General features: G+C 39.0%; 2 protein-coding genes across 6 annotated transcripts in view; one reads left to right on the top strand and one right to left on the bottom strand.

Annotated features, from left to right (window-relative positions):
- Positions 1 to 49: 49 nt before the first annotated feature.
- Positions 50 to 20302, bottom strand: STXBP3 (syntaxin binding protein 3). Of its 2 annotated transcripts, XM_072343881.1 has the most exons (20): positions 20167 to 20246; positions 18772 to 18821; positions 18562 to 18639; positions 17250 to 17331; positions 15227 to 15303; positions 14702 to 14780; positions 13075 to 13175; positions 11590 to 11744; positions 10654 to 10744; positions 9721 to 9845; positions 8316 to 8411; positions 7747 to 7804; positions 7474 to 7539; positions 6979 to 7059; positions 5241 to 5379; positions 4545 to 4651; positions 3993 to 4091; positions 3128 to 3213; positions 1673 to 1821; positions 50 to 1082 (listed from the first exon to the last, which is right to left on the bottom strand). In XM_072343881.1, exons 3-20 carry the CDS (start codon positions 18595 to 18597, stop codon positions 991 to 993), a joined length of 1719 nt encoding a protein of 572 aa, XP_072199982.1. In that variant the 5' UTR covers positions 18598 to 18639; positions 18772 to 18821; positions 20167 to 20246; the 3' UTR covers positions 50 to 990. The 2 variants fall into 2 exon arrangements, with proteins under 2 accessions (XP_072199982.1, XP_072199981.1); XM_072343880.1 differs by lacking the exon at positions 18562 to 18639 and having other exon boundaries at positions 59 to 1082; positions 20167 to 20302.
- FNDC7 (fibronectin type III domain containing 7) overlaps positions 20265 to 27881 on the top strand; it is a 13963-nt gene continuing 6346 nt past the window's right edge. Inside the window, exons 1-9 of one of the 4 annotated variants that reach the window (XM_072343878.1) lie at positions 20265 to 20384; positions 20849 to 20958; positions 21256 to 21513; positions 22718 to 22972; positions 23558 to 23818; positions 24295 to 24552; positions 25917 to 26171; positions 26605 to 26862; positions 27275 to 27529. In XM_072343878.1, coding sequence (XP_072199979.1) covers positions 21264 to 21513; positions 22718 to 22972; positions 23558 to 23818; positions 24295 to 24552; positions 25917 to 26171; positions 26605 to 26862; positions 27275 to 27529 — 1792 coding nt within the window. In that variant the 5' untranslated portion in view covers positions 20265 to 20384; positions 20849 to 20958; positions 21256 to 21263. The other 3 variants (XM_072343877.1, XM_072343879.1, XM_072343876.1) reach the window with 3 other exon arrangements.

Raw genomic sequence — 27881 nt, 5'->3', positions numbered from 1 at the left:
TTCAAAGGTTATAAAAGCTGCACTTAAATAACTTGATAATACAAATAATCATTAGTGGTACGACAGAACTCAATTTATTTGATCCACTTGAACACAAACTGATATATACACAAAGAGAACGGTGAATTTTCTAAATAACAGGTTTTGATGATTGTTTGTTCCTTTATTTATTAAGGCATCATGTCCTGCCAAAGACTCACCATCTGCCTTCCCTTCTTTTCCTCTCTCTCATCTCTTCCCCAGAAATGTAATCTTCATTTAATATTTTACACAGTTTGGGAGCCAGTAGAACACTGTCATGGAGAATTTCATCTCTTAAATAGATGAACTAAGTAGACATAAACAGGAAGTTCATAAGAAATTACCTTTGAAAAGCTTTAGTAATAATTCCCATACATAAATATACAGTGTACTTTGGTCCACAATTAAGTGCATTTCTCCAAAGCTATTTATTGAAGTAAGAACTGCTTGGTAAGTCAGTGATTGTATTTCTACCTTACCCACTACCATCGGAAAAAAAACGCATTTTAACAATGACATAATTCATGTTTCCAATGAGTTATTTTACAGAGAACAAGTCAAAGACACTGCACTTGTATGGAATGTTTTGTCACTTCTGTTTACAAACTTCCTTCTGAAGCCTTTAAGTGCCGAGACCCTTCTTAATTCAATCATCATTAGAAATAAACTATTAGAAAAAGGTTTCACAGTTTTCAAAAACAATTAGATTTTATATATAATCTGAATAACTCTCATATAATTTATTAGGGTCGAACACACCCTTTTGTAAAAGCACACCCTGATTATTTTTCTCCTTCTGCATTCTACTTCCCCCGCAAAAGAGCAGCATCATTATAATTTAAAGTGACATTCAGCTGGTCAGGAACATACTGTATCCCAGTACACCAACCGGAAACGTCAGCTGTGCGAGAATATGTACACGTTCTACATTACTTGTCTTTGCCTAAAGCATCATAAGCATCACCATTCCTACTCATCCTTGATGCAGACTGAATCCTTGGGTTTATTAAGGCTCTTGACTTCATCCAGTAGTCTTCTAGGCGTCAAAATATGTGTAGAACCTGACAAAACAGTGATTTCAGTCCAGTGCAAGTATGGTTTATAAACACTCCCTCTTGAAAATATTATATATAAGGTAGAAACCACAGCTGCGTAACAAATGTACATATAACTAAATATTATACACACAAAAGTATACATTTAAGTACCAGCTACAAAAAATAGCACTCTTTTCCTGTAGTTGGCCATCAGAAAACAGCTCAAAATGCTTTTATATGTTATATAAAGCATCGTAATTATAGCTGTCAAGATTAGGCAGCATCTCTTCCACACACCAAAGATACTCAGAAGAAAGCACCATGTCTCTTGACAGTCCTCCCCTTGCCCTCAGTTAAATGAAACCTGCCAGTATTTCAGGACCAGGAGATACTGAAGAAGCAGAGAGGGGGTGCCAAAGACTGCAAACTTACAGCTCTTAATTTGGATACCCGTTTCAGGTCCCTACTCTAGTTTGAATCACAGACTTTAATGTGGGCCAACAACTTCCAGTAAAAAAAAGCTCCTTCTGTTTCTACAGAAAAGCATTCCTAGACGACATACCTGTGCTGAAGGTAAATCCCTACATATCACCCCCTCCCCAGCGTGGGCTTACCAATGATAACTTCACACGACTTGTAGGCTTGAGAAACTTCATAAGCGCTGCGCATCTCAGAGTAAGTAATTCCTCCGATCACAAATATAATCAGTCTCGCATTGCTCCTTCGCTCATCTTGATAACTACCTTTAGGCTTCTGGCGAGCACTGCAATGCATTTCATAAGGTTTATATAGTTTTAATGACCTCTGGCTTGTAACAATACACTTAACAAGCAGCAACAGCTTCTGTCCTGCAGTTCATACAGCGAAATTTAGATCAATTGATAACTACAACAGTGAGTTAAAACATTACACAGAAGCTGCTCTACTATCAAAAGCGAAAATAAATACAAAGCAAAAACCTCGTTGCTTCTCTACTAAGAAGTTTAGTTCTCCTGCTACCAGTTACAGTGGCAGCTTTCATCAAAGTTCATTTGGAAAAGCTAAAAGCTTAAATTTTTCAGCCTCCACGAGCAGAATAAAACTAAGAATATTTGGCTGTTTTTGAGAAAGACTCCGAAATCCAGGAAGAGAAAAAACTAAGCCCTTAAAACATATTCTGCAATCTATCTGTATACGAACTAATAATAGTAGATTCAAATTACACCATCAGCACTCTTCATCTCTTTGCTAGGTAGCAAAGATTGCTTAATTTCATCAGTTTACAAGACAAAGATTTGTCTTATATATACTAAGGTGCAAATTCCAGTGAGTACTCAACCCTTAGGATATGCGTGATGTTTCACTCCCTGTGAATTCCAGCATCTGATCAGTGTTACAAGCAGAAAAAATAGTTGTTGAACATTAGGGATACTTACTGCCTCTTCTCAGCTGTGTCACCATTTAATTAACACTACTAGAAGTGGCGACACTGTGAAGACAGCAGATACTGGCCCTTAGATTCAACAATTACTGGGATAAAGCAGTAAAGAACATTTTACTAAGCTAGAAAAATTCTGTAATCCCCTCTCAGTGCTACTAAGCAAACAACCCCTTGGCAACAGGGCTCAAATACATAATATAATCACACAAAGAAGCAACAAAGGTTGAATTTGAAGCTCAAGACATAACTTTCAAGAATGATGCCACCAGCTACCAGAGCAGAAATAACTGTCAGAAGAAATGAAAACGTTCGTTTTGCTTAAGTCACAGGATGATCATCCGTTATTAAAACTTCACACTACACTACTGAAAGTGATTCAACTTGCTCTTACTGGGAACATGAAAATGCATTTCTAAATGTGAGGTAAAAATCACTAAATAAGTCTAAATAATAAACTACCCAAGGCTAAGAAGAGTTACTAAATTAACAATCAAGCTGAGTATGTTTTAGTTGAGTTAAAAAAATGTAGTTTAACACCTCGAATATTACTTTAAGTTTTAACACTCAGAAAATTTACCTTTGCCATGCCTTAAAACGTACGACAAAGATGTCAAGAAATATGTAATTCTGCAGAAATTAAATAGTTTACCTTACTATTCCTGAGCCATTCCAGGTTGGAGGACACTGGGAACAATAAGGCCATTCTTTTGAATCCAGTTTGTTTTCTATAGCATCCTGAGAGACAGAACAAAGACTCACTTTGAAAAGCTGTGGAAAACAAAAGCCCATCAAGTTTCAACTTCCAGTAAGGATGGCTAACTGGAACTTTGTGTAATTTCTCAGACCAACAGCAACCAACATTCCAAGAACAGTGCTCCAAATAGCAAAATACTGCACCACATAATGCTAAAAACCCTTCTGAGGCTTTTGTACATCATTAGGAAATGGGAGTACACATGCTTTCTCTCTAAAAATCATTCGGGTATTACTAGTAGTTTGTCATCTGCAATTAACCTGACTGACTTCCTTTTTCAGGATGATCCTATGAGAGAAGCAATAGTCCCTTGAAGGGCCATTAGGTTAAAGAATCTATCAGGTAAACCAAAACCTGCAAATGACTGCACTGGGTCAGAACAAAGACCTAGCAACCTCTCTACTCTGCCAGATATCAGTGACAAAACAATGCCAACTAACATTTCCTAGCCCCTACCAATCTGCAATTATGATTTGCATTACAAACTGGAGACCTTCTGGAAGAAAACCCAAGCAACATCAGGAACAAGTATTATCCAGATCTACATTACACATAGTATTACCTATTACGCGATAGGCACTTCAAAAAATACTTTCCCTCTAATTTCCTTCAATCTTAAGCCGAACTACAACAAGGAAGATGTAATCTCTTGATAACTGGAGTGCCAAGTCATTACTAAACAGAAGTAATACATAATATTATGGAATCTGAATGCAAATGCACACTTGCTATCTCCCTGCAATGCGCTCAAGAAATTTACCTCCATAACATCTTTTATAAGTGGTGTCCACCTGGAGAGTTGAAAAGTTTCTTCTGAAGAGCGGTCCCTCCTGGGCTGCTTTTGTTGCTGAACAGCTGACTGAAGAGATTTTCTAAATGTTAGCTGTATTACACAGGACATTTGGGTTTTATTGAAACTTTAAAGCTTGCAGCAGGTGGGAAAAGTCAGTAGGAAGTATTAAAGAAATTATCATCCGTTACAATCAGACCATTATTTAAATGCTAATCATTCTACAGGCAATCATGCCACTAGAATTGAAGATGTACTAGAAAAACACCTTTCGGAGACAAGCAATTGAGCAAACCAGCACTTTCCAAAACCAAATAGCTCAACTCACCATCTGATGGCTTTAGAGGAAGCATTACAGGTATCTCTCTTTGAAAATTACTCACATACAAAGACACATCATGAAAGCAAGAGCACTAAGTAAGTGCTTGCTGCCGAAAAAGAGTCCTGATCAACACTGCTGATGTAAGAGGTGCTGAAAGTTGTAGGCAAGTGCTTGGACAGTCGGAAGTTAAAAAATCTTACTGAAGACATAATAGGAACATGAAGGTATTCCCAGTTTCGTATCATATCGCTATCACTTTCTATTTGCACATTCTGGATCAGCTTGTCCAAGTTCTCCTGGGTAGTTCCTTTGATATAAGAAAAACACAATTTCGTTACCACATGACTATCAGCAAGGCTGCTTATCTTATGCATTCTGGGCTTTTTTTGGTTGTTACTACTACTTTTGATTGGCTGGGCTTTTTGTTTGTTTTTATTAGCCAGTGTTTTAGATAAGAACGTGCTTCAGTGGTCCTTTTTTGAGAGCAGAGCTCGCTATTGTAATAGATTCATTAAACCTACATTCAGGACTTTTTCTATTTCTTTAGTACAAATTCTTCTCCATTTTCAGGTTGCAGTGGACATGAAGCTCCCCCTTTAACAGCTTCAGTATTGCATGAAAAAGTGAAAAGTCAAGGTGTTGCACACATTCAAGCACAAGAATGATAATAAAAAAAAGAATATGGATCTGTGCTTGTATTTAAATCCTTATTTCTTTACCAAGAGTATCTTCGTTATCTCTCATGTCAAATGTGGGCAGAGAAGCTACAGAGGATAGGCAGTATTTCTTTCAAACTCTGCCAGCTGCTTAAGTTAAGTAAAAAATACTGGGCTGTGCCATAACATTTGAAATGTATTCCATAGCACTGAGATTAAAAGCAAGGCAGCTTAACATACCATTTGTGCTGAAGATATACAGGAGAATAGCTCTAATTTTGTCATAGCTGTCATGACTTTTGTTGAGCAGAACCGGAAGGAGGACTCTCATCGAGTCTTTCACTTTTTGACCTTCTGCATCAGTTCCAAGAGCCAAGTCCTACATGAAAAACAAAGCAAATAACGTTAGTGAATATTCATGGAAGGAAAGCATGGCTTTTCTGTGTTTTGAAATACTTTTACAAAACTGCAGGCCACAGGGATAAAAAAAGAGAGAAACAAAACACAGGACGCATCCACTTAAACTCATTATGAAAAGCTTTTGATTTCCTTATTTCAAAAAATACAACATTATTATTATAACACATCACGCAATTAAAAAACTGCAACTCAGTTTGTACTGGCCATTGGAAAAGCTTCTACATTATCGGCCAGGCAGAACAAATCTAAATGGTATTAAAATAACAACAGGCTTTCCATCTGCTTAAGAGAGATGAGCCAGCAGCTCAAATGCAAGCAGCTACAGCCATGAACGTATCAGTACTTCAGACATGAAATGTCAGGTCATTACAGCATCATTCCAAGCTACAAGAAAAAACATCCCTTTCCCTCCAAATTATTACATTCTATAACTCAAAACAAAATATCAATTCACAAATATTTTTTATCTGTTAAAGTAGGATCACAGAATGGCATAGGTGGGAAGGGACAATGAAATTCATCTATAGTTCCAACCCCCCTGCCACAGGCAGGGCTGCCAGACCTGACCTCATTTAACTTGGCTTTGAATGGGCTCCAGCACTTCACCACTGTCCAAGGAAAAATATTTCTTCTTAACATCTAACCTAAAATCTCTTTGAGCTTAAGTCTTCCTTATCCTGTCACTATCAGACCATACAAAGTTCTGATCCATGTCCTTTTTTGCAAGCGCCCTTCAAGTAGCTGAAGGAGATAACAATGTCTGCCAGGAGCCTTCTCTTCTCCAACAAAAACAAGCCCAGCTCCCTCAACCTTTCTTCATACCAGAGGTGCTCCACACCTCCACTCATCTTTGTAGCCTTCCTCTGGCCCTGCAACAGCTCTGCATCCTTTCTATAATGGGGACTCCAGGCTTGGACACAGCACTCCAGATTGGGCCAGGGCAGGGCAGAGGTGGAACAATCACTTCCCTTTCCCAGCTGGCCACCCTCTTTTGATGCAGTAACCCAAACTTCACATTACTATGAATTTAGTTTTTAATTAAGACTGCTAGTGTAGCTGCAATTACAACTGTGATTCAAACACAAGTTTTCTGAGATATTTAGAAGGTGTTTCTTTTGTCAGAACATAATAGGGCAACTACACTGCAGATCAGAAAGAAAACATGAAAGTAACCTTCATACAGATCAGCTAGATTCAAAAACAAATAAAGCCCATCTCTAACAGCAACACCTCAGTTGTTAAGGATCTTGGAAATGTCATTTAATTCCAGTATTACTGCCTCCAATAACAAGAAAAAGGATAGACACTACTGTACCCATGTGCACTATACTGACAGATATAAATATATCATTATCTATAGTTACTTTATTGTATTTGTAACATATCTAGTATATACAGACACACTATTATATAGTGTATACAGACATATATACACCACATATTACACATATAGTAGAGATATTGTATAGCAACACCTGTTCCCCACAACAATCAAGGTGCATCTGCACTAGTTTTACGGGGTTGCTGATTTTTCTATTCCAGCTTGTTTTAAACATACCTGTTCAGTTTTACAAAGCCTTTCTATGTTAGCTTTGAACTTGTTCATGCAGTCTTCCGCTATATTAAGATGGACAACTTGCTAGGAGACAGAAAAACCAATGTCATAGCTCGGTTTTGATTTATTTAAACACATTGAGTAATCATTCTGATCAATTACAAAACTCAGTCTTACAGCTGTTATTCACTGTCATTTTCTCTATTTCAGCCTTCCCGTGAAGGCTGATCCCCATCTTACTTATAAAACACTAATTGCTCTGCTATCTTCAATTCCACGAGCACACAAATAGTACAAGGAATTAAGCATTTAGAAGTACTAAAATGAAACACTTGGAAACAAGTTTGTATCAAAAGCTTCTAGTTGATGAACATAATATGGAGAAAAGTTAAATATTGGACTCAACATGAAAAGGACAGAATAAACCTGGACATCAACAACACAATCATGGAGTACAAAAGATTTACCACTAAGCTGCAGTCATGACATGCTCCTTACCCTAGTGATCTCTTTACGATACTGTGGCATCTTTTTCACTAAGTGGGCCAGACTGGTTAACGTTAACTGCAAAGAAACAAGGAAGCTGAGTTATCCATCCCCATTTTAGACATGGTTATTTCCCTTCCTGTTGCTGTTTTGCATTTTTCCAACACTGCAATAGTTACAGGTTTATCTGTGTATATTCGGGTTTCTCTCCAGTGACTACATGAATTACATAGATCTAATCAGCTGAACACAAATTAGCAGGAGAAACACCCCTCAACAGCTTACTTTTCCTTCTGTTGCTTTCTTCTTCGACGAAACTTCTTTCAACAGCTGAGATATTTCCCTGTGCAAAAAGTGAAAATAATCAGAACAGGACCACAGTTGTTGAGTATTTGTGTGAGGTCTTACGGGAACTGAGCAGCGAGAAGTTCTGACAAAGTAAAAGCTTCAAATGCAAGTCTCTCACATAGAGATGGAAGCCTTCTTCCACAAATAAAACTGAAATCAGACAAGCTTTCTTTAATACTGTCACAAATGATAATGCACAGTGTAAGCACTTTTTGCTAAATCCCTTTGGATTTAAGCAGTCTACAATATTTCTTGGGAAAACAGGTGACTTTAGGTTTACTCAAGAACATAATCAGTGTTAACAGACTTGCATTTCTCCATAATACTGTTTCTGAAAGTACATGTTCTTCTTGGCATCAATTACTGAACAGTGTGAAGTCTATTTTATAAGCTGCTTTCACTACTCCCACTTATTTTTTTTTCCCCCAAAGTCCAGACATCTCCTGTCTGAAAGAAGCCTTGGTATAGTGTACTTTTAGCTACTGCTCATTACTTCACATACATACTCTATTACATCTGCAATATGCTTGTGCCGAATCTTCACCCAGAGCTCATCATCTTCTTCCAGAATTGCTTCCTTTTCCTTTCCATCTGCTTTGTACCTTCAAAAAAAATATTCAGGTCCTTTTTTCAGTTTTGTACTATTTATTGTTCTTCTTCATTCTAATAACTTTCTAGGGAGTATCAATTCTTATAACTTAATCAGCACACATGGCAATCACAGCTACATACATGAGCTTTCATTTAGAAATCAAGCTATGGTCTAAAACAGAACTAAATTCACATTTCACTAACTGTAGATCAGAATATAGAAGAATGTATTAATTGGAGAATGGTTCTTCAGGGCAATACCTTCTTTTTGAACCAACTGCAACTACAGTTTCAACAATACATTACACACACTTCAATTTCTCATCAGCTACTGACAAATTTGGATGTGAAATAACATATTAAGAGGTGCAGCTTTATGTACCAAATATAAAATATACTCTTCTAATCCTGAAGGGCAGTTGAAGCCCCATTCATCCACAGAACCAATTTAGTACAAATTACTTCACCTATACAAGTAGCATGCTCCAAAACATCAGAAAACTACTGTTACTTTTCTATAAGCATATCGAACAAAGGAATGAACGATCATATCACAAAACACTTTCAATTACAGAAACTCACGTAGATAATATGTGCAGCCAGAATGCAGAAAAGAGAAAAGTTACAAAATTAATTGAGGAAGTCAGATTGTGACTCTACCTACGAAACACCCTCTGCTACTTTCCAAATACACATAATTCACCATCAGAGACACTAACTTCATGTAACATTAAAGATAAACATGCCTGTTTAATTGAACAGTGAGTACAGAGACTGATTTGCTATAGTGGCTGATCAGAAAGCAAAGACTCAAACATCTTCAGTGTCAGGACAAGTCAAGAGCAAAGCACTGAAATGACATCACTACTCCAATTAGTAATAAGGCAATGCATTTAAGCTGAAGACAGCTTACCTAAATGAGCAATTCAGGTAGAAACATGTAAACTTGCAGTGACTAAATAGGATGACTGGAGCTATGAAAACAAGTATTCCTGAAAGAAGATAATTGTGCTTTTTCTCCAAGTTTATTGTCCTCCTAGTGGCCTGGTCTGTCTTATTACACTAAGCAAGGAAGTTTGGACTCTGTGCACTATCAGAGCTTTGATTCTTGTCGAACATGTTTTTTAAATAAAAACAAACCAACCAACAACAGAGATTTACTTAAGCATAAAAATGAAAGTTATTTGTTAGCATCAAGCTGAGCAAAAGTGCTAATTAAGTCCTACCTAACTAAATAAGGAAGCTAATAAAACTAAGTTAAAAAAAACAAAAAAAAACAAGAGGAAGACTATAAAGTGCTCAGATTAAAAAGATACTTGCTTGTAAGTATCATTTTCAATTGGTAGCAGGTCATACGCCATTGCCTGGAACGTGAGTTCATGAAGGACAGTTGATACCGGGTCAAAGCCTCGATCGATTACTATTAATTGTGAGTGGGTTTTAGCCTAGAGAACCATCAAGTAAACATGAAGTTAAGATGTGTTCATTTTTGTACTGTCCATCTTAGATTTATTTACAGTAAACTACATCACCACAGCTGAATATTAGTCAACATAAATGGAGACAAACACTTACACAACAACCAGAACAGTACTTTTAGGTAAACAAACAAACATAAAATGCACAAACCTCCCGCTGCCTGTGCACAAATACAGACATGGTTTGTATGTCAAAGTCCATTACCTCTATTCAGCTGCAATATAGGATAAACTCTGCAGTAAGGCATCCAAACACTCATCCTGAGGTTCAGTATAGTGGCAACAGCATCAAATACACGTATTTCTGCAGCAGTGTGCAATGCCACAAAGTCACAATGGTTTTACCCTGTACTTCTGTGTGGAGGCTGCTGTGCACCATGTTGAAATACATTGGAATCATCACCTGTGTGACAGACTGCATCTTTGTGGAAAGTAAATCCCTTTAAGGGGGCCACATCAGATACGTAACTAAGTCCTTCTTATATAAAATCATGAACAATGGTATTAAAACAGAAGTTATTACCTTCTCTTCAGGTCTACCTACAACTTTCCAAAGACAATTAACTTGCTCAATAACATGCAAACTGTATTCCCTTACATACAGATAAGCCACACAAGTTGCCACCTCTTGGAAGAGGCTCACGTACAAACAGCTTTATGCCAGTTACTTGCCTTAACTAACAAAGAAACAAACCATTTTTGCCAAAACAACTGATAGAACATACTCCAATAAGTGTCTGTTTCTCAGAAGCAAATACTGTAGCTCACTTTCTACCTTTATTTGGCTTTGCTCATCAGTTTTGTAGTAGCTCTCAAGCTTTTTTTCAACAAGCTGTGCAAGTCTGCTGGCATTATCTGATGGCGTGCTGGGAAGATAGGAAACAAAAGCAACTTAAATCACATCATCAAAACATTCAAGTTTAAAACCAAGATTTCCTAGTCTGATGGCCCAGCACCAGAACTTGTCAGGCATGGGAGACATGCATTTGAGCCAAAAGCCACCACATGGTCAGAAGCCCAAAGGTACTGTTTAAAATCCCATGAATTACCTTTGCCTACTTCTCAAATGATTACTCTTAAAGCAAAGTCACATCTGTCTTAAGTTTTAAACAGAACCCAATCTACAAAGTGCACACACCTCTTGCAACAGCCACAGCTCCACAGCTTTTCACATAGGCACAGACATGCAAACACCTCAACTGCAATGCCAGCGGGTACTGTGGCTGAAGCAGAGCAATACTAACAGCAAATATTAATGGAACAGTCTTCGAATCATTACTAAAAACCTCACTACTACATATTCAGGTACCTACATGTTTAACATATTAGCAGCTGGAATAGACAAATCCTATGATTTCAAAAGCAGAGAACGTGCACTTATTTGCTTACAGTACACTAGAAAAGAGACTTTGTTTTTTAAACTAGTAAAGAGAGAATAGTTTTACTTTTCTCTTAAAAGAAACCTGAATCTATTTTAGAAATAAAGATAGCAGTTCAGGAAAGCACACCAACAACAAACCTTTGATCAGTGCTGTCCATGCAGGCCAACACACACTGCTTTGCCTATGCTTTGCAAATTCCTACCTTTCTATAGTTGATTGCTGTGCAGTAAAAGCAGTTAACCCACGCTAAATAAGATCATTCTGTAGCCTCAACCTATTACCAAATAATGTGGCAAAAGTGAAAGTAACCACACAAATAAACACCCCACCTTTTACACCGTACTCCCGGATTCTCTTCTAGAGTGGCACACACGGTAACAATTTGTTCAGCCATTGCTTCCATCACAGCATCTTTCTCCTTGGTATTTTCTAGAGTTGGACTGTAACAGCAATAGAACGCATCTGGGACATTGAGAGTAAATACCTACATAAAGCACAACCGAGGAAAAAAAGGCATAATTGTGCGCTTGTAAAACACCTGTTAAAAGGGTGACCTGCTTGTACTTTATGTTTACAGTTGCCTAATGTGCAACTCTCTTAAACAAAGGCTTTACCTCCAAGAATTCCAACTCTATACATGTATTAGACCTTGATGAAAGATATTTAATAGCACATAGTTACTTTTTCAACAGCTCATTAAGTGGAATGCAAGCACAGAATCAATTCCACTGTCTGTAAAAGGCACTTTGCCAACTTCAGAGGAACTCCTAAAAACAGAACCAAAGAACTTCCATCCAGATAAAGGTCTGCTTCTTTAGAGTTGATAATCACCTGGACTTGGCCTAGAGTTCAGTCTGACTAATTATTCCATCACCAGAGAATGCAGGTACAGCAAGTTAGAAATAGGAACAAGCAGTTTACATTCTCCATTCTTTTCTAGGGATTCAACATATTTTCACAATTCAAAACAAGAACAGAAAACTAAAAAACAATTAAGAGACCAAGTGCTGTTCTGATATTTGACAATTTAGTAAGACTTAAAACAACACAGGAGAGGCCTGTTGAAAAGCTACTTACAGTTAGTTCTGCACTTTCCAAAAGTAGACATAGTTTTGGGGTTAATTGCATTAGCAGTTATCAGAGTGCATTTCAGCTTCCTGTATCAGATGTTGCCAACGTAGGCATCAAGCCATTTCTCAAAACAGCACTTGCACTTTCATACTGAAAACACTCCCATCACTGGTAGTTCCCTTCTTTCCCTATCAATAAAAACTCAAGTAGCCAAATAGTTACAGATTTTGTTTTTCTCTTTTCATAGGGAGGTTTACATTCTGTTCTGTTTCTCCTTATCTTTTTGTTTGCTCTCCGTTTCCAATTTTCACTTGCTAACTATCTTTGGAATTCTAACTATTCCTGCCTCTGTGCACCAACCTACCTAAGACTGCCAGAACAGCATCACACCATGAGCAGTAACAACATTTACAGCTTCAAGACAAACCAGAATACTTCCCTTCTCATTAAGCACAGATTCCTATCCTACCCCCTCTGTCAGATTCTCTGCCACAACTAATTCCCAGTTTTGCAATGAGGCTGTAGGCAAACAGCAAATCTTGGGGTACAAGAACATTTGTTTTCCGCTGAAAAACAAGAGCAAGCACTGGAAATACATCAAAACAGTAACGAGCCTCACAAACATTTGGTCAGCAAAAAAAACCCAGAAAATAATTAGATGGGAATCACCTATTAAAATCAACAACAGTAGAAAGCAGTCTTACAAGATACCAAGTGTGGTTGAGTTCAGGAATAACACTTACCTGAGCCTCATTTGGGAAGAAGGAAATACTGATTTCCTTGCATCTCCTTATTGATCGGGCGCAGGAAGACTTAATTTTATTGAAGAGGTTGTCAGGACAAGCTACAAAAGAAGACACTAAGCTAAAAATCTCTTGTGCACGTTCCAGCTACAACTTCAGTCATTTATCAACTCACAGCGTTCAAAACCTCCTAAGCAAAACTTGTTTCCCCAAAAAGGAGTATTTAAGCTTTTGCATGTGCTTTTAGCACGACTTCTTTGTAGCTTCAAGTTGTAACAGCACAGGATCTCACTAAACTTACCAGTTTACAACATCACTGAATTCTCTTCTTCTTTCAGAACAGTAATTAACAGCCATTTACAGTAAGATAAGCAAGCTGTTCAAACTCCTAGAGTAAAATAACATTTACAACCAGTATTTTGCATTTGAGATCTCTTTTTAAAGAAACAGTGCTTGTCACCTTTTACTAGATTCATGTAGCTGAGGTTAAAATGTTTGCAAGCAAACAACAGTGCAGGGTATCAATTAGAACTAAGCAAAAATTTCTGCAGTTAAAAGAGAGGAAGTACATCCCACACTACAAGAAGGTTCCCAGAAAAAACACCACCTATCAAAACATCAAGAAGCCAAACTCGATTTCAGAAATGCCTTCTACTACATTTACATCCCAGTAGAAAAAAAATACTTGAAGGGCATTTGGACAATAAACACTAAACAGACTTAACAGATTTAAAGTGACAGTAAAGCTGTCGCTCTCAGTAGAGAAGTTGTAACAAAAGCTCAAGCTGAAAGCCAGCCAACTTACAGCAAGGAACAGAAGATAAAGAGAACAACATATTTTCAGTGATGCCAAAAAGTGCTGCACCAGCATCAAATGAAACAAGATACCAGGAGACACTGAGAGTAATTTGGTAATTGCTATGAGAAAACACAGCTCCTTCAGTTACCGACACAAGGATTCTATTCTAAAGCAGAAAACCTAACTGCTGAAAACCACTAATTAGCAGAATAAAACACTACCCATTCCATGCACATCCCTGAAACTACCAGGATTCTGTGACAGTTTCTTTTATTTTTCCTCCTCTCCATCTCAATTTCATCACAGAAACTGACTGCAAAGTAACACACAGTCACATGAACCATATCCGCACTTTGCAATTTAGCATCCCTTGAATGTATGATGTTAGGTACCACGTTGTCCCTGAAAGAAGAGCTAGTTCACAAGTCTGAACTAACCAGCTACAGTAACTATTGATAAAATGTTCGAGCATTAAAGCAAACTCTCACACATCTATACTTTCCAATAGTTTCCTTTATACATAATTTTACTTCAACTGCCTTCCTTGCTACTTTCTGATACAGAAGAAACAGAAACACTTGAAAAATAGAACTAGATTACTGAAGTCAAAAACTGAGATAGGGCATAGTCAGCACTGGTAACAGGAAGAACTCAGTATTGCCACAACACCTTAATAAAGTTCTGATAACCAAAATATGGTTATGAATTGAGTCTCAAATCCCACCTACAGAAGCAAGACTCATTATTCATGCTGGGTGCTATAAAAGATAGCAAAGGATAACTTATTTGCTCTAACGGAGACAGATTACAATACAGAAGCTTACTTACTGTCAGTGAAATAGACGTATGCTGCTTTGTATCTGCTGGATGATTTGCTGATGAAGTCATCAATAAGACCATCTACAGACTTGGGAGGAGTCAGGGAGAAAAATACCATTGATTTGCTTCTCCTCACATATCCAGTTCTCTCCCCTCCCTCCTCTTACACATAATTACCTTAAAAATATTGCAAAGCACCATAAAAACATCAGCTAGAATTTTTAATTCAGAAACAACATGAATACAGTACGACAAAAGGTCAGCCGTACACCTTGGCCAAGGTCACTCCATGAGCCAAAGCAGGATATCTGCATCATTTTTCAACTTAAGCACTGCTCAATTTTGTTCTCACAATAATCTTTGTGAAGTTATGACAATCTCCTATTACACTCATTACTTCTAGTTGCTTAACCTACTGCATTATTACTGGATGCATTGCCTGTCAGTGAGGTTACTAGTTTCTATACAGTGAAACATTGCTCCTCATGATCAACACTTCTGTTTTTTGGGCTGTTTTTTGTTTTAAATACTAACCTTTTTGGTTGGAGTTATGAAATATATTGCTTTCATGTGTGGAACAGGCTCTCGGTTCTTATACACATTCTCCACCACTGCAACATAAGAAATACTACATTTTGATTTAAGAACTTCATGCAACCATGAAAAAAAAAATTTCAATATAAGGTAATAAAAATAAGGTCCCACAAGCTATCTACAAAATCCCTGTCAAGTATTCACCTGGATTTCTCTTAATTTATTTGTTATTGTTTCAAATACAAGTTACCATAAGCCTTTTACGGCACTTATCCTTCTGCCAACTCAGGTTTAGGACTAGGCAGATCTTACACCCCCCAGAAAAGCAGGACAACAACAGGATGCTCAAACTACTGGGTACAGGATGAGTTACTTTAAAGAGAACTGCCTCATCAAGATTATTCTTATTCCAGTTCATCAAACAAGGGCTAAAATGAAACTCAAGCATCATCGTGGACTCCAGCCCCTATTGCACTTTGTTTACCCATCTCCTGTGTACTTTGTTTCAATGTAACTGCAGGCACAGATTAGACATGTTCAGCAAATCAGCTTTCATTCAACTCTTGTTTTTCTCTTTAAACAACTCCTTACTGCATACAGTAGTGCAGTACATTAGACTGAGAACACAAAGGTTCATGTTGCTCAGTGATTTTGAGTAAAAGAGACTAAACATCTTTCCACATCTGAATGTCTGCTAAGCTCTTTTCAAGAGCATATTCAATGAAAAGGGCATGTTTCATACTGATTAACAGAACACCTTTAGGTTATAAATTAAGCATTTAATCATGCAATCTCTTCTTTAAGCAGCCTTACTACTTATGTGCAAAAGTCACTAAATCTTACCTAAGCGCTCCTAAAAACCTACAACTAGAGCAAATTAAAACTTAGATTATTCACACTTTATCTAGATGATCCAGTTTCAAAGGTATGCTTGACATGATGATATCCTAAAAAGCATTATAGAAAGGGCAATAAAAACGGCAGAAGTGCTTTAGAGCAAGAAAAATACCTGGTTTGGTTTTGTTGTTTATATTTTTATCATAAGGAAGGAATGAAGAAAAAAACAAGTTCAATACAGGAAAAATACCTTAACAAAACAGACATAGAAAATTCAAGTCCTATCTAAGCAGGACTAATCCAACTGAGACCTATCACAGTCCATTTGTTGACATAACTGACTTTTGACAGCGGTCAACATCAAGGAACATCTGAGTGGCTCCAGCACATGAAAGGAGAAGATATCTACAAATTACTCCCAAGCTACAGGGAAAACTGAGATAGTTACTTCTCACGCTGCTGACTGTTTTATTATTAGTAAAGTAATAATTGACATCATTTAGTTTTCCACTTTAATTATGGAAAGCTCTCATTTGGTAGAGAAGCCATATTATTTCTGAGCAACATTTAACTCAAATTTAAATTCTCACCTCTGCATTGAAACCACTTGTTTGCAAACATCCCTCATGAATTTGTCTAATCTCCTGTTTTCATTCTCTCTTCAGCACTTCTGTTTCTTTATCTTTGAATTCTGATTCTGCTGCCCCTGAGCACAAATGCATTCAGAGCAGCAGATAATACTCACTAGCAGAACACAGTATGAAAAACATAAGAAAGCAGCTCTCCTTTTATGCTTTTGTATAATTCACTTAATTATTTACTCAGATCTTGTATTCATTTCAGTTGACAGATAACATCCTTAAGAAATCCACTACTTCACAGATAACATTCTCATCTTCTTGACATTAGGAAGCAAATACGTAAAACACATCAATAATCATCAGCCTTAAATCAACCTTCAGTTATTAAATAAACATTTTTAAATCCTAGGCAAAGAAGTGCTTCATTTTTATTCAAATAGATTAATTGAAATTAACTGATTATTCTAAAAGCCACAAACGCTGCAGTTATTTACCTTCAACCCCCCAAACAGGGCAATTTCTTGTAAGGGCACCTTACAAGACTCAGTTTTTTTCTCTTCTTCTAAGGACAAGGTGACCCACCTATTGCAAAGAATTACGCTTACCTGTGATACCCTCTGCCAGTAGATCAGTCATTTTGCAGCACAGCGACAGTAATTTAGTAGTGTAATCATCTAAAAGAATTACCTAATAATAATAAAAACAACAATTAGATAAATTAACTGGGTAGAGAGTTATTTCTTGAGAACCTTGGCTTGAAACTTTGATTCCAAAAATCTCTTTACGCTGTATCTTCCTATCATCTGCATACAGAAACTGTAGCATTAGGAAATTATTCTTGAATAATGTCAAAAGGCATCTCCCTACATACAGGATTTCAGCTGATTAACTGCATCTGTAATACACACCTTATTCCTTGTCTTCCTACCAAAAACTGCCTCAAACCTTCTATACAGAAATCTTGAATTCCTGCCCAATTTACCATACAGAATTCTGAAGCATCTGTTCTTTATTTCCAAGTGTTTTACAGCTCAAGCAGCTTCTTTCTGCTCCCAAGCTACCTGCCTGCTTCTTGCATGTGGTAATTACTTCCAGCTACCAGAGACTTCTTCCTTCAGACTCATGAAGTGAAAAGGCTCTATCAGCATTCCTGACCATCTCTACGTACCTCCTTGAGCCTGAGTATCTACAAAATAAAACCTAGAAGACTCCTGTATTCTGAACCACTGCTTACATATTTCCTCACATTTCAGATCACAAACATTTCATAGAAACTCCACAAGAGCCAATCAAAGAATCAAGACCGTATTAAGTTCATTTAATTACAATCATTTTAGACTCAAAAAGAAGAATATGGCAGTGAATGGCAGGAACAAAATCAGCCACATAGAATAAGGAAGTCAGTGTGGTTTTCTTCCCTATCAGTAATAACTGGCTTAAATTGCAACACCACAAAGGAATTAGAAAACGCAAAAGGAAAAGCACCAAAAGACGAACGTAAAAACACACTGTAATGAAACTGAAGGACCAGGTGTTCTCTCTGCTCTGCTGTCCCTTTAGAAAGCCTTGCAAGAATGACACAAATAATAATTAGATGACTAATACGGCCAAGTGTCTTTCAAAAGCAATTAACAGAATGCCAGGAACGTCTGGGCTGTTTGAGGGCATCTACTGAAAGGTAAATAAGAAAAACAAGATAACGATCAGCAAACTCGGATGGGACAAAAAGGAACAAAAAAGAAAAGTCACACACATACTGCAAGATATTCACAACACTTCAACACAAATGAGAATCAAACTGAACACTTGGATCGAATGATCTTCTTTCGGTCACACGATCTATACTTCACTATTATTTTCACTACTGTTCGTGCAACACTGGAAGCAGCACATACATTAGTGGCAGCAGTCTCAAACCTTGCCTGTCTGGCACTGTTGAATCCTGTTGCTCATATATCACACAGCAGTGTCATTTTCTCCTGGATACCACTGAAACTGAAGCAGCAATGTGAAGAAGTTCAAGAGAAACAAATAAGTAACAGAGCTGATATTCATATGATTTGGAAAGCAAGCAAAGTTTTAAGCAAATAAAGTAATCCATCAAATGATACTTATACACAACTATACCTTCCATTCATCCTCTTTCCTACAGTCATCAAATATTGCAGATTTCAGCTCTGTAGAAAAGAAGAGGAAAAAACAGGTTAGCAAACAGAAATATCAAGTTATTCCAAGAATAACTAAAAAGCATGTAGCAATAATGGCTGTAGGGCATAACCAGATCCTGCCTCTAGGAGATCACCACAACTACGAGCTGTCAAAGGTTCCAGGACAGCAGGTGTACATACAACAAATGTACATCAGTTGTTCAGTGTTTGTCAATATTACCATCTTTGCTTATGTTCAAAGCCCTCTGGCATGACACCATACCTAACACACCAAAACCTACATGTAGTCTCAAACGCAAGTCAGCTTCATCCCGTCATGAAAAAATAACCATTCCAAGCTACCAGCACAGCAGATAGAGCGTACCTTCCCCTGCAACGGGACATTTGTTTTGTCCCCACCTGCAGCTCACTCTGCCTCACAGGCTCTCAAAATCATCTCTTTTTCTAGCAAGCAATCATAAGCCCGCACACAAGCGGTGCTCCATTCCTCGCTATGCGGTCATTTCCTTCGTTCTTCATACCAACCACCTGTCCCATCCAATTCAGTTGAGGCACTTCCCCTCTGCATAAAAGAAAGTGAGATAACTAGACACAGCTGGATAGAACAGCAGACTGCTGTTATCTCTGAAGTAAAAAACGCCCCACACATAACAAGTGACAAAAAGGGAGAAGCTGACCATATTACCCTTAGGAAGTACCTGGACTGCATCTTTCCCATAAGCAAGTGTGTCTGGGGAAACAAAGCTGCAAAAACGCTGAGTCATAAGGAATATCGCCGGTTTTTCAACAAGTCCCTTTTCTTCTCTCCCTCAAAATACACGCGTGCAGCAAAACTGACGATAAATTCCGACAACAACCTGTCTTGCTATTGCTTCCTGCTTGGATTCAGCCTAAGCCCTTTACAGAAAGCTGCGTAACCTGGAAGCAGCAGCTCCTGTACAGCACAGAGCGGGCTCTCCTACCGGCCCTCCCGCGGACGGGAGGCACGGCCACCTCCTGACACAGCCGCAACTCGTTCAGCCCCGCGAGGAACCCGCGAGCCCCGCGTAGATCCGCCGGCTCGGAACGAAGAGAAGCCGGCGGGCAGCTGAGTTCCGCCCCGGCTCCCCAAGGCGGCGGAACCCGGCCAGGTCCGCCTCACCTCGGTTGGGTCAGAGCTCTTCCGGCCCGAGCCGTCCCCGCTCGAGGCGGCGGAGGACGAGCAGCACGGCGGCCCTGCCGCCCATCTTGCGCTCGGCTCGGCTCCCAACACACCCCCGCCCTCAGCTCCGTCCGAGCAGCGAGACCGCCGCAACGCCGACCCCCGGACGGGCGGGCGGGAAAGAGCAGCTGAACGAAACCCTCAGTGACTCACTCTGCCACACCAAGCTCTTCAGGCCCCGCACCGCAGGCGCCATCTTGCTCGCAGCACCACCACGCAACTCTCAGCCGCGCCCTCTCCAGAGGCGGTGCCGGCCCTTCAGGAGCCGCCCGGCCGCGGGCTCCGCCCTCAAGGTGGCGAGGAGGAGGAGGAGGTGATCGGAGCCCCTTCTTTGAGGAAGGTTTCTTGTTAGAAGGCTGCTGGCGGTGCAGGTGAGGAGCCCGGCCCCTCAGGGAGCAGAAGCGTCCCCTCTGCCGGTGTAGCGAGCGATCGGTTCATTGCGGGATCCCTGAAGGTGCGCGGGCGGGGTGAGGCGGTACCGGTGTCCGCCACTGTCGGCTCCCGGCCCGGGACGCAGCTCCGAGATGCGCGGTTCGGAGCGAGCATCGCTGCTGCGGGTCGGACTGCTCCTCCACAGCCTGCAGGCGGTGAGTACGGCTGATCTGCTCGCCGAGTGTTGTCAAGAATGCGAAAATGAGGAATAGAGTCGGTGCCACTGGTTGCACAGTGTCTGCGTTTAACGAGTCTGAACAGACGCATCACGTCGGTGAAGTGTGTTAAAAAGTGTAATCTTTTAAGTTGCTATTGTTATTACTAGCATTGTTAGCAGCTCCTGAGTTTCCCGAATAGAATGTTGTGCATTGTATGTCTTAATTTTTTACATCTTCCTTTCCAGGTCCTTTCAGCTCATACAGGTACATCTTCAAAATGGTGTTTTGGTTTTGCCTGCTCATTTCTGAACGGGTCCAAGGAGAACATACACAGTTCTGGTTTCTAATAAATTCTGTAAGTTCTCAATGTTGATATTATGAGAGCAAGTAGCGGTTATTGCAGTACTTAAGAGGTTACAAAAGTAAACAAGGGAAATAGCACTTCAGAGTCAGTGGAATGTCCATCAGCTACAAATGGGATCACCTCTATGTTTGTTAAGGGTCTGAACAATCATCTTGCCAAGACTTCACTACATTCAAGAATGACTGAAATGTTTTTCCGATTGTGGTTTGTTTGGGTTTTGTGTTTCTGTGCTTTTTTCTCTGTGTGTTGCCTTGGTTTTTCGTGCTTTTTTTTTTTTTTTTTTTTTAGGTTTCTCTATGTCTGTATATGATGTGACCTCAAGAAGCATTTATCTCAGATGGTCCAAGTTTTCAGGAGCCTCTTCTTACAGAGTCACAGCTACAGCCGTGAATACTGTAGGCCATTCTTTACTGGCTCATTTTAGTGATGTTACACTTAAGGGCACTCTAACTTCGTTAATTCCCAATACTGTCTATGCTATACAAGCAGAAGCCATTGACAAGAATGGAATTATTCTGGCAGAAACACAGACTATGCAATCAACAGGTTAGTAAGACAGCCTTCTTGAAGTGTAATTCCAGTTGGCCTCTGAAGGGTTGGGATTTCATCCCTGTTGTTTGTTGTATTTGTACAGAATAGCTGCCATTCCTGTTGAAACCTTTTGCTAATGCTCACACTGAATTTGAGCTCATTTTCTCCTCTTCTTTTTTCTTATGTTTCCCTGAGCAACCATGCTCTGCTTGCTCCAGCTTTCCAAGTTATTTGCCCTTTCATTACAAGTGCAGATGTGAAGCTGTGTACGTTTGTCAGTACTGGTGCTGATAAATGGTATATTTGTTCCCAAGGACTGCTAGCATATAAATCATCGGTGCAAGATGAAGAATGTACATAAACAAATACATTTTACCTCATGCTGAAGTGCCATTGAGAAAATACTGTGCAGAGATACGAGTGCGAATATTCTGGAGGTGTGTTCGTTTAGGATATATGTTGCCATTTTGCCAAAGGGACAAAAGAGGATGTCTGGTATGAACAAATAAGAAAATGCTTGGCTCTAAGAGAGCTGCCTCCCTATGGATACATTTGCCTCAAGGCACATATTGACATCCCATATACTTTTGAATTCTTTTTTTGTAATTTAGACACTGTAATTTTGTCCTCTGATCAATCTTTCAAAGTCCTGTAACATATGGATTTGTTTTATATATGCTAATTCCAGTCTGAAAATCCTGAACGTAAATTGCTCATGGTTAACTACACTCTCTGTAGTCACTCTGTGACTTCAGTGCATAAGAGCAGGCTCCTCCTGAATGACCTTCAGCATGAGGTATCAGAAAAGCCTTGAACTGCAGTATTTAATGGGATGTTATTGTATATCTGAATATGCCTGCTTTGAGCGAGGAGAAGGTATCCTCTCAAACTGTACCTATCAAACTAATTGTTACAGTCTTTCATTTTTGAAAACGTGTCATACTGGTAGCAAGTCTTTTCCAGTATTACACAGTTTCTCAATAGCAATTACACCTTATGTGCTGAAAAGCATTTTTTTCCCCCTGAAATAAAGGTAATTACATTATAGTATGTAACTTTTAAAAATTAAAGAATAAATATAAATGATTAATAATTGAAGGATACATTGAAATCATTAATAGAAGGTACAGACCATTTGTCCTCCTCTGTCTTTGTTAAATGCACGGCGCCCAACTTGGAGTTCCCCAGTTTGAATGCATGTGTGTTATCCGTGTTTTAGCTCCAGACGTACCTGTTATTGATCAAGCTTACTCAAAACTTAGCAACAGTATCACAGTGGAATGGAGAGCGGTACCCGGAGCTACTAGTTATCTACTGTCTGCACAGGATGGAGATTCCTGCATTGAAACCGTTGTCACAAAATCACCAGGAACAGTGATGGGGTTGGAACCAGCCACCTGCTACAGAATCACCGTCAGATCTGTAAATGCAGGAGGAAAGAGCCGGCCTTCGCCTTCCAGAAAAACAACTACAGGTGGATTTGGTTGTTGTTTCACTTCTGTATTATTGTCATGTAAATAATTTATGCAAGTATCTGAACTTTTTGAGGACTAGAATCCTACTTTCTGACTTAATGACAAGGACATGAGTCCGAATTAGTGCTTTTGCTTTGTGACAGTATTGAAATAGAAGTTTCCATAGAGTTTCTAGGAATGTGTGGATTTTATTTGAACAAAAGACACAACTTGACAGAATGGAATCAATGAAAAAAAAAATACAGCTAAAAGAACAAAATAATAAGATAATGTAAAACTTCGATGATGAGAAATGCAGTGTCTTAATGATTTGCATTCTTCTACGCACTCAACCTTTCACAGTTTGTTTATAAGTTTCATGAATTACATTTATTTTACAAAACCTGATATATAACAGAAGTGCCAGATCAGTTTCCTGATTTGTTCTGCCAAACTTGCATTAATTTGTTTCTTTCTGGGGTTCTTGTTTTGTTTTGTTTTTTAAACGTGATGATTGTAAAATTCTGGGTACTCATCTGGTATTTGGAGCCTCCAAACAGTATCACTGAAAAACTTACAGCTTAATTGCTGTTCTTTTTTAACAGTCTTGTCTGCTCCAATTCTGTCTGTCAGTTCCCCGAGCTGCGATTCCATTGCAGTGAGCTGGAAAGCTGTGTATATGGCTGTTGGATTCTCTGTGTCCCTGATGAGGTCAGACGGTTTGGGCAGGATGCTGAAGCAGAACACCACCAACACCTCCTTCATATTTTCAAATCTAGATCCAGGAACTCTCTATACTATAAAAGCATATGCCTGGAATGCCAATGGTATTCCCGGAGATGATTTCACATATAATCAAAGAACAAGTAAGAAATTTTCTTATCTGAAACTTTGTAAGCGTTTTAAAGGGAGATATACCAAGAAGTATTTATGTACATAAGATTACATTGTGTTTTTCTAAGATACATTGGATAGATTGTCTCATCGTATGACTTTTGTTTCATGGAAACTCAGATGGTGTGTGTACATTTAATGAATGTTACCAAGGCAAAGATACCATTAACTGCCAGCAAAGTTTTTTGGGCCTGGTTAAGATTACACATGCTTAGATAACGTGAGGATTTTTCTTACTGTAAACAACAAATGTTCAAATAAGGCAAGGAATTTGAAAAGAATGCGTCTTGTCAAAGTGCAACTAAAATAAGTTATTTAGAAAATTATGCCACAGCTTTAAAAGCGGTGAGGGTTAAAAATTACTTCAATTGCAAGTTCTGAAAATGATCGTGTCTGTAGACCATATGCGAAGTTGTATTTACCAATGTTCCAAACTGATGTACCATAGGTCCGAAGGCACCAGCAGATGTTCAAGTAGCTTTCAGTAGCGGAGCTTTAAGAGCTATTGTTTCTTGGCTGCCAGCAGAAGGAGCTCTGACTTACAGTGTGACAGCCTCCAGCGGACTCTTGAAACTGAAGTGCAACACATCTTCCTCCTCCTGCATAGTGCCATCGCTCCAGTGCGGGTCTGAATACTCTGTTTCTGTCACAGCACATAACGATGCTGGATCCAGTAATCCTACTGATGCAGTGAGCTTAAAAACTAGTATGTGAATAATCAATTATCACATAGCTTATGGCATTTGAACATACATTTCTTTAATTTCAAATGCTAGGCCATTGAAATTCTTGGTTCTCAAAATAGTTTTTGCTTCCGAACTGTGTGCATGAAGTCTGCCATGTACCTTTGTACTTAGGGGATAACAGCCTAAGTTTTCCTAGTACCTCTGTGAGAAACTTGAAATGGCGTATACATTTTTGGCTGAAACAAGAAGTCTGCCTGTTCCTCTTACCAACAGCACATATTCTAAAGTGAATTTTCTGAGTGTAAAACTAATCTAAGGAATAGTAGATACATCCTACTGTGGTAGATCTGTCACAAATAGACTGGGAGAAACCTGTGAGGAAATAGCAGTGAGGACTGGCTGTAGGCTGAGAACTGTTTCTAGGCTAGATTTAGTTCTAACTTAGAATGCAGATTAGCAAATAACCGCTTGCAACTGAAATGGCACCAGAGGACTGAATTAAGATGCGGTCATAGACCATTTCAGGTAGCATCTTTGTCAGCACAAAAGGCTGCTAGTCTCAGCTACTTAACGCTACTACCATGTCAGCGATTAATGCTTTCTGATCTGTATGTATGGCCCACGTAAGCAAAATGTGCTTTTGCTTACAGACACAACTTAATTCCTGACTTATTTAGTGTTGCTTACCTCATTTTGATCTCTCATTGTGAGTTAGAGATCACTCAAGAGGAACTCAGAAATAGTTCTAATGGAATGAAAGCCTTTGGTAAGAGATACTTTCAAGCTGTGGTCTGTGATCTTATCAGCCAACATTGCTTCTGCTTGACCACGTATAATCTAATCAGCAGCACACTGAACTCTTTGAACCAGAAAGAAAAGAAAGATGTTATTTGAGCAGAGCCTCTGGAGTTTTCAGCTTACTGCAAAATTTCAGGATGCCATCAGAAAGGAAACCTAAGCAAAGCGCTTTTTTTATTCAGACACAGTCAGTGTGTTTCAGACCACCACATCAGAGGTTTTCACATAAGTTTTTTAGATGCCAAGCGCTACTTAAGCTAATATTCATCATCCAGGACTATTATCTGTGAAAACTGAATGTGCCAATTCCTTCTCAAATACTGTTTGGTGCTTCTGCTTTTGTTTATGGGATCTCCTTCAGTAAATCTCTTTTATGTAAGTGATGAAGGTAGCACGTTTTGTTTTGTAAAAGTCACACTCACTTTTCATCTAAATGTAAGTAACATCACCTGTAAAACCATGTGAGTTCATGTTTTCTTGAACAATAATTCTACATGTATCAGATTTTCCCTATTTTCCCCCTATAGCATAACTTGAATACAAACATTCTGATTACAATTGCTTTCTCTGATTTTTTTCTTCCCAGTTCCTTGCGCACCAGGAAATATATCAATTGAAGAGGATGAAAGTGGAAACCTGTTGGTATCGTGGTCTAGTGTAAATTTGGGTCATTATTATGTGGTTTTTGTGAAGAGCGATGACGGCTTGGAAGTATACTGCAACACATCACACACACGGTGCCATTTCCAGTCAGACTGCGGTTACACTTATTTCATTAGTGTCTTTGCATATAACAAGGCAGGGCAGAGTCCTTTAGGTGATGTATTCAATTACACCACTGGTAAGTAATAACGTCTTCTTGCAAATTCCTTTTGGATCTGTTCCCTGTATTTGTGATAGAGCTGACTGTACTTTTTATTCTTTTAACAGAATAATATTCAATTTTTACTTAATGCGGGGACAAAATAATCAGTTCAGTGGGAAATTGCAAAGAATATCCTCAAGAATTATTTAGATAATTTCTAGTTGTTGTGCAATTTTAAATCAAGCATATTCATAATTCTATGTATATATAAGTACACAAAAATACTACATATTACATATACATTAAGAGGCTCTTTTTTGAAGGGAATTACTGAGGAAGTAAGTCTGGAATTAATGACACTCAGTTTGTGCAATGTAAGACACCTTTGGCGATTTGAGCTATGAAGCACAGAGGCAAATGACAGTTTTCTGCTCAGGCTGAATTTCTTTCTGTGCCTTTCCTGTTCCAGCTCCGTGCTGCCCCAGTAACTTCCGCGCAGTGCTGGTGTCCAGCGACACGGTGGAGGTGAGCTGGGCTCCCGTCCGCGGTGCCGAAATGTACGAGACCAAGGCTGCCTCCTGGAGGGGGACGGTGCTGTGCAACGACACAGCCACGGCCTGCACCCTGTCTGCTCTGCACTGCAACACCCGCTACAACGTCACCGTTTATTCCTTCAGCGAGGCCAGGGGCAGCAACACATCGTGTGCATCTAAGTATGTGGCAACAGGTATGTGCATTCCTACCTTCCTTTAGTAGGAGAAACAATCAGACTGCGGTGATCAATGGATGAGAAGCATTAACAGAGGGCTAAGTTTAACAGAGGGCTAAGTTACTGTAACTGACAAAAGTGAAAATAGAAGGCTGCTCCAACTGTGTAAAAATGTGATGAGGGACCTAAAAAAAGATTTGGACCAAAAGCCACTGAAGGCTCCGAGCTTTCGAAAAACACATTTATAACGCACTGCTGTTATGTATGCAAAATACTATGTTATCATTTCTGTCATGAATGCTAAATCCACAGTAGGTGTTACCATGTAAGGATTACATATTTTTCCAAAGGAGTTTGTTAGTTGTAACTGGAAGTTAGTTTTTGTGTAACTGTTACAGTATGTATAAACAATCTGTTAAACAACTTTCAGCTCCCTGCAGTCCTGAAATTAGAAGTATTTCCAAGGAGGCTCATTCTGTGATCAGCGTGCACTGGCAATCTAACAACGAGGAAGCTACATATATTGTAACTGCCCGAGGAGAGGCTGGACTTTGGCACTGTACAAGCTCTAGAAACTCATGCACTCTACTTCATCTTCCCTGTGGATCTGCTTTCTCAGTTAGTGTTATAGCACAATCACCAGCTGGACAGAGCTTACCAAGCTTCAGCGTCCCTTTAGAGACTGGTATGTGAGAATTGTATTTGACATAAAATACTTCATATAATGACATTATAATATCTCTACCTATGTTTATAAATGTGTGGATATGTATGAAAATTACCAGTTGTGCCAATTATAGTTTCTACATTCTGCTTAAAATACATATTTATCTGTGTGTGTGAGAGAAGGATCACTTGGCATTTGCCTCAATCCAGGAAGCCTTAGTGCAGGCAGTTACGTTACGTCACAGCTGACAAATATAGTAACTCCCTTGTCAGTGTTTTGACTTTTAATATTACCAAGAGAAGCAACGAGATTATGCCCATATCACCAAACTAAACAGGCTCAAGAGAAAATTAAAGCACTTCCTACCTTA

The sequence above is a fragment of the Excalfactoria chinensis genome, chromosome 8, assembly GCF_039878825.1.
Source record: "Excalfactoria chinensis isolate bCotChi1 chromosome 8, bCotChi1.hap2, whole genome shotgun sequence".
NCBI lineage: Eukaryota > Metazoa > Chordata > Aves > Galliformes > Phasianidae > Excalfactoria > Excalfactoria chinensis.
The sequence above is the reverse complement of the archived record's forward strand: the minus strand, read 5'-3'. Positions and strand labels throughout refer to the sequence as shown.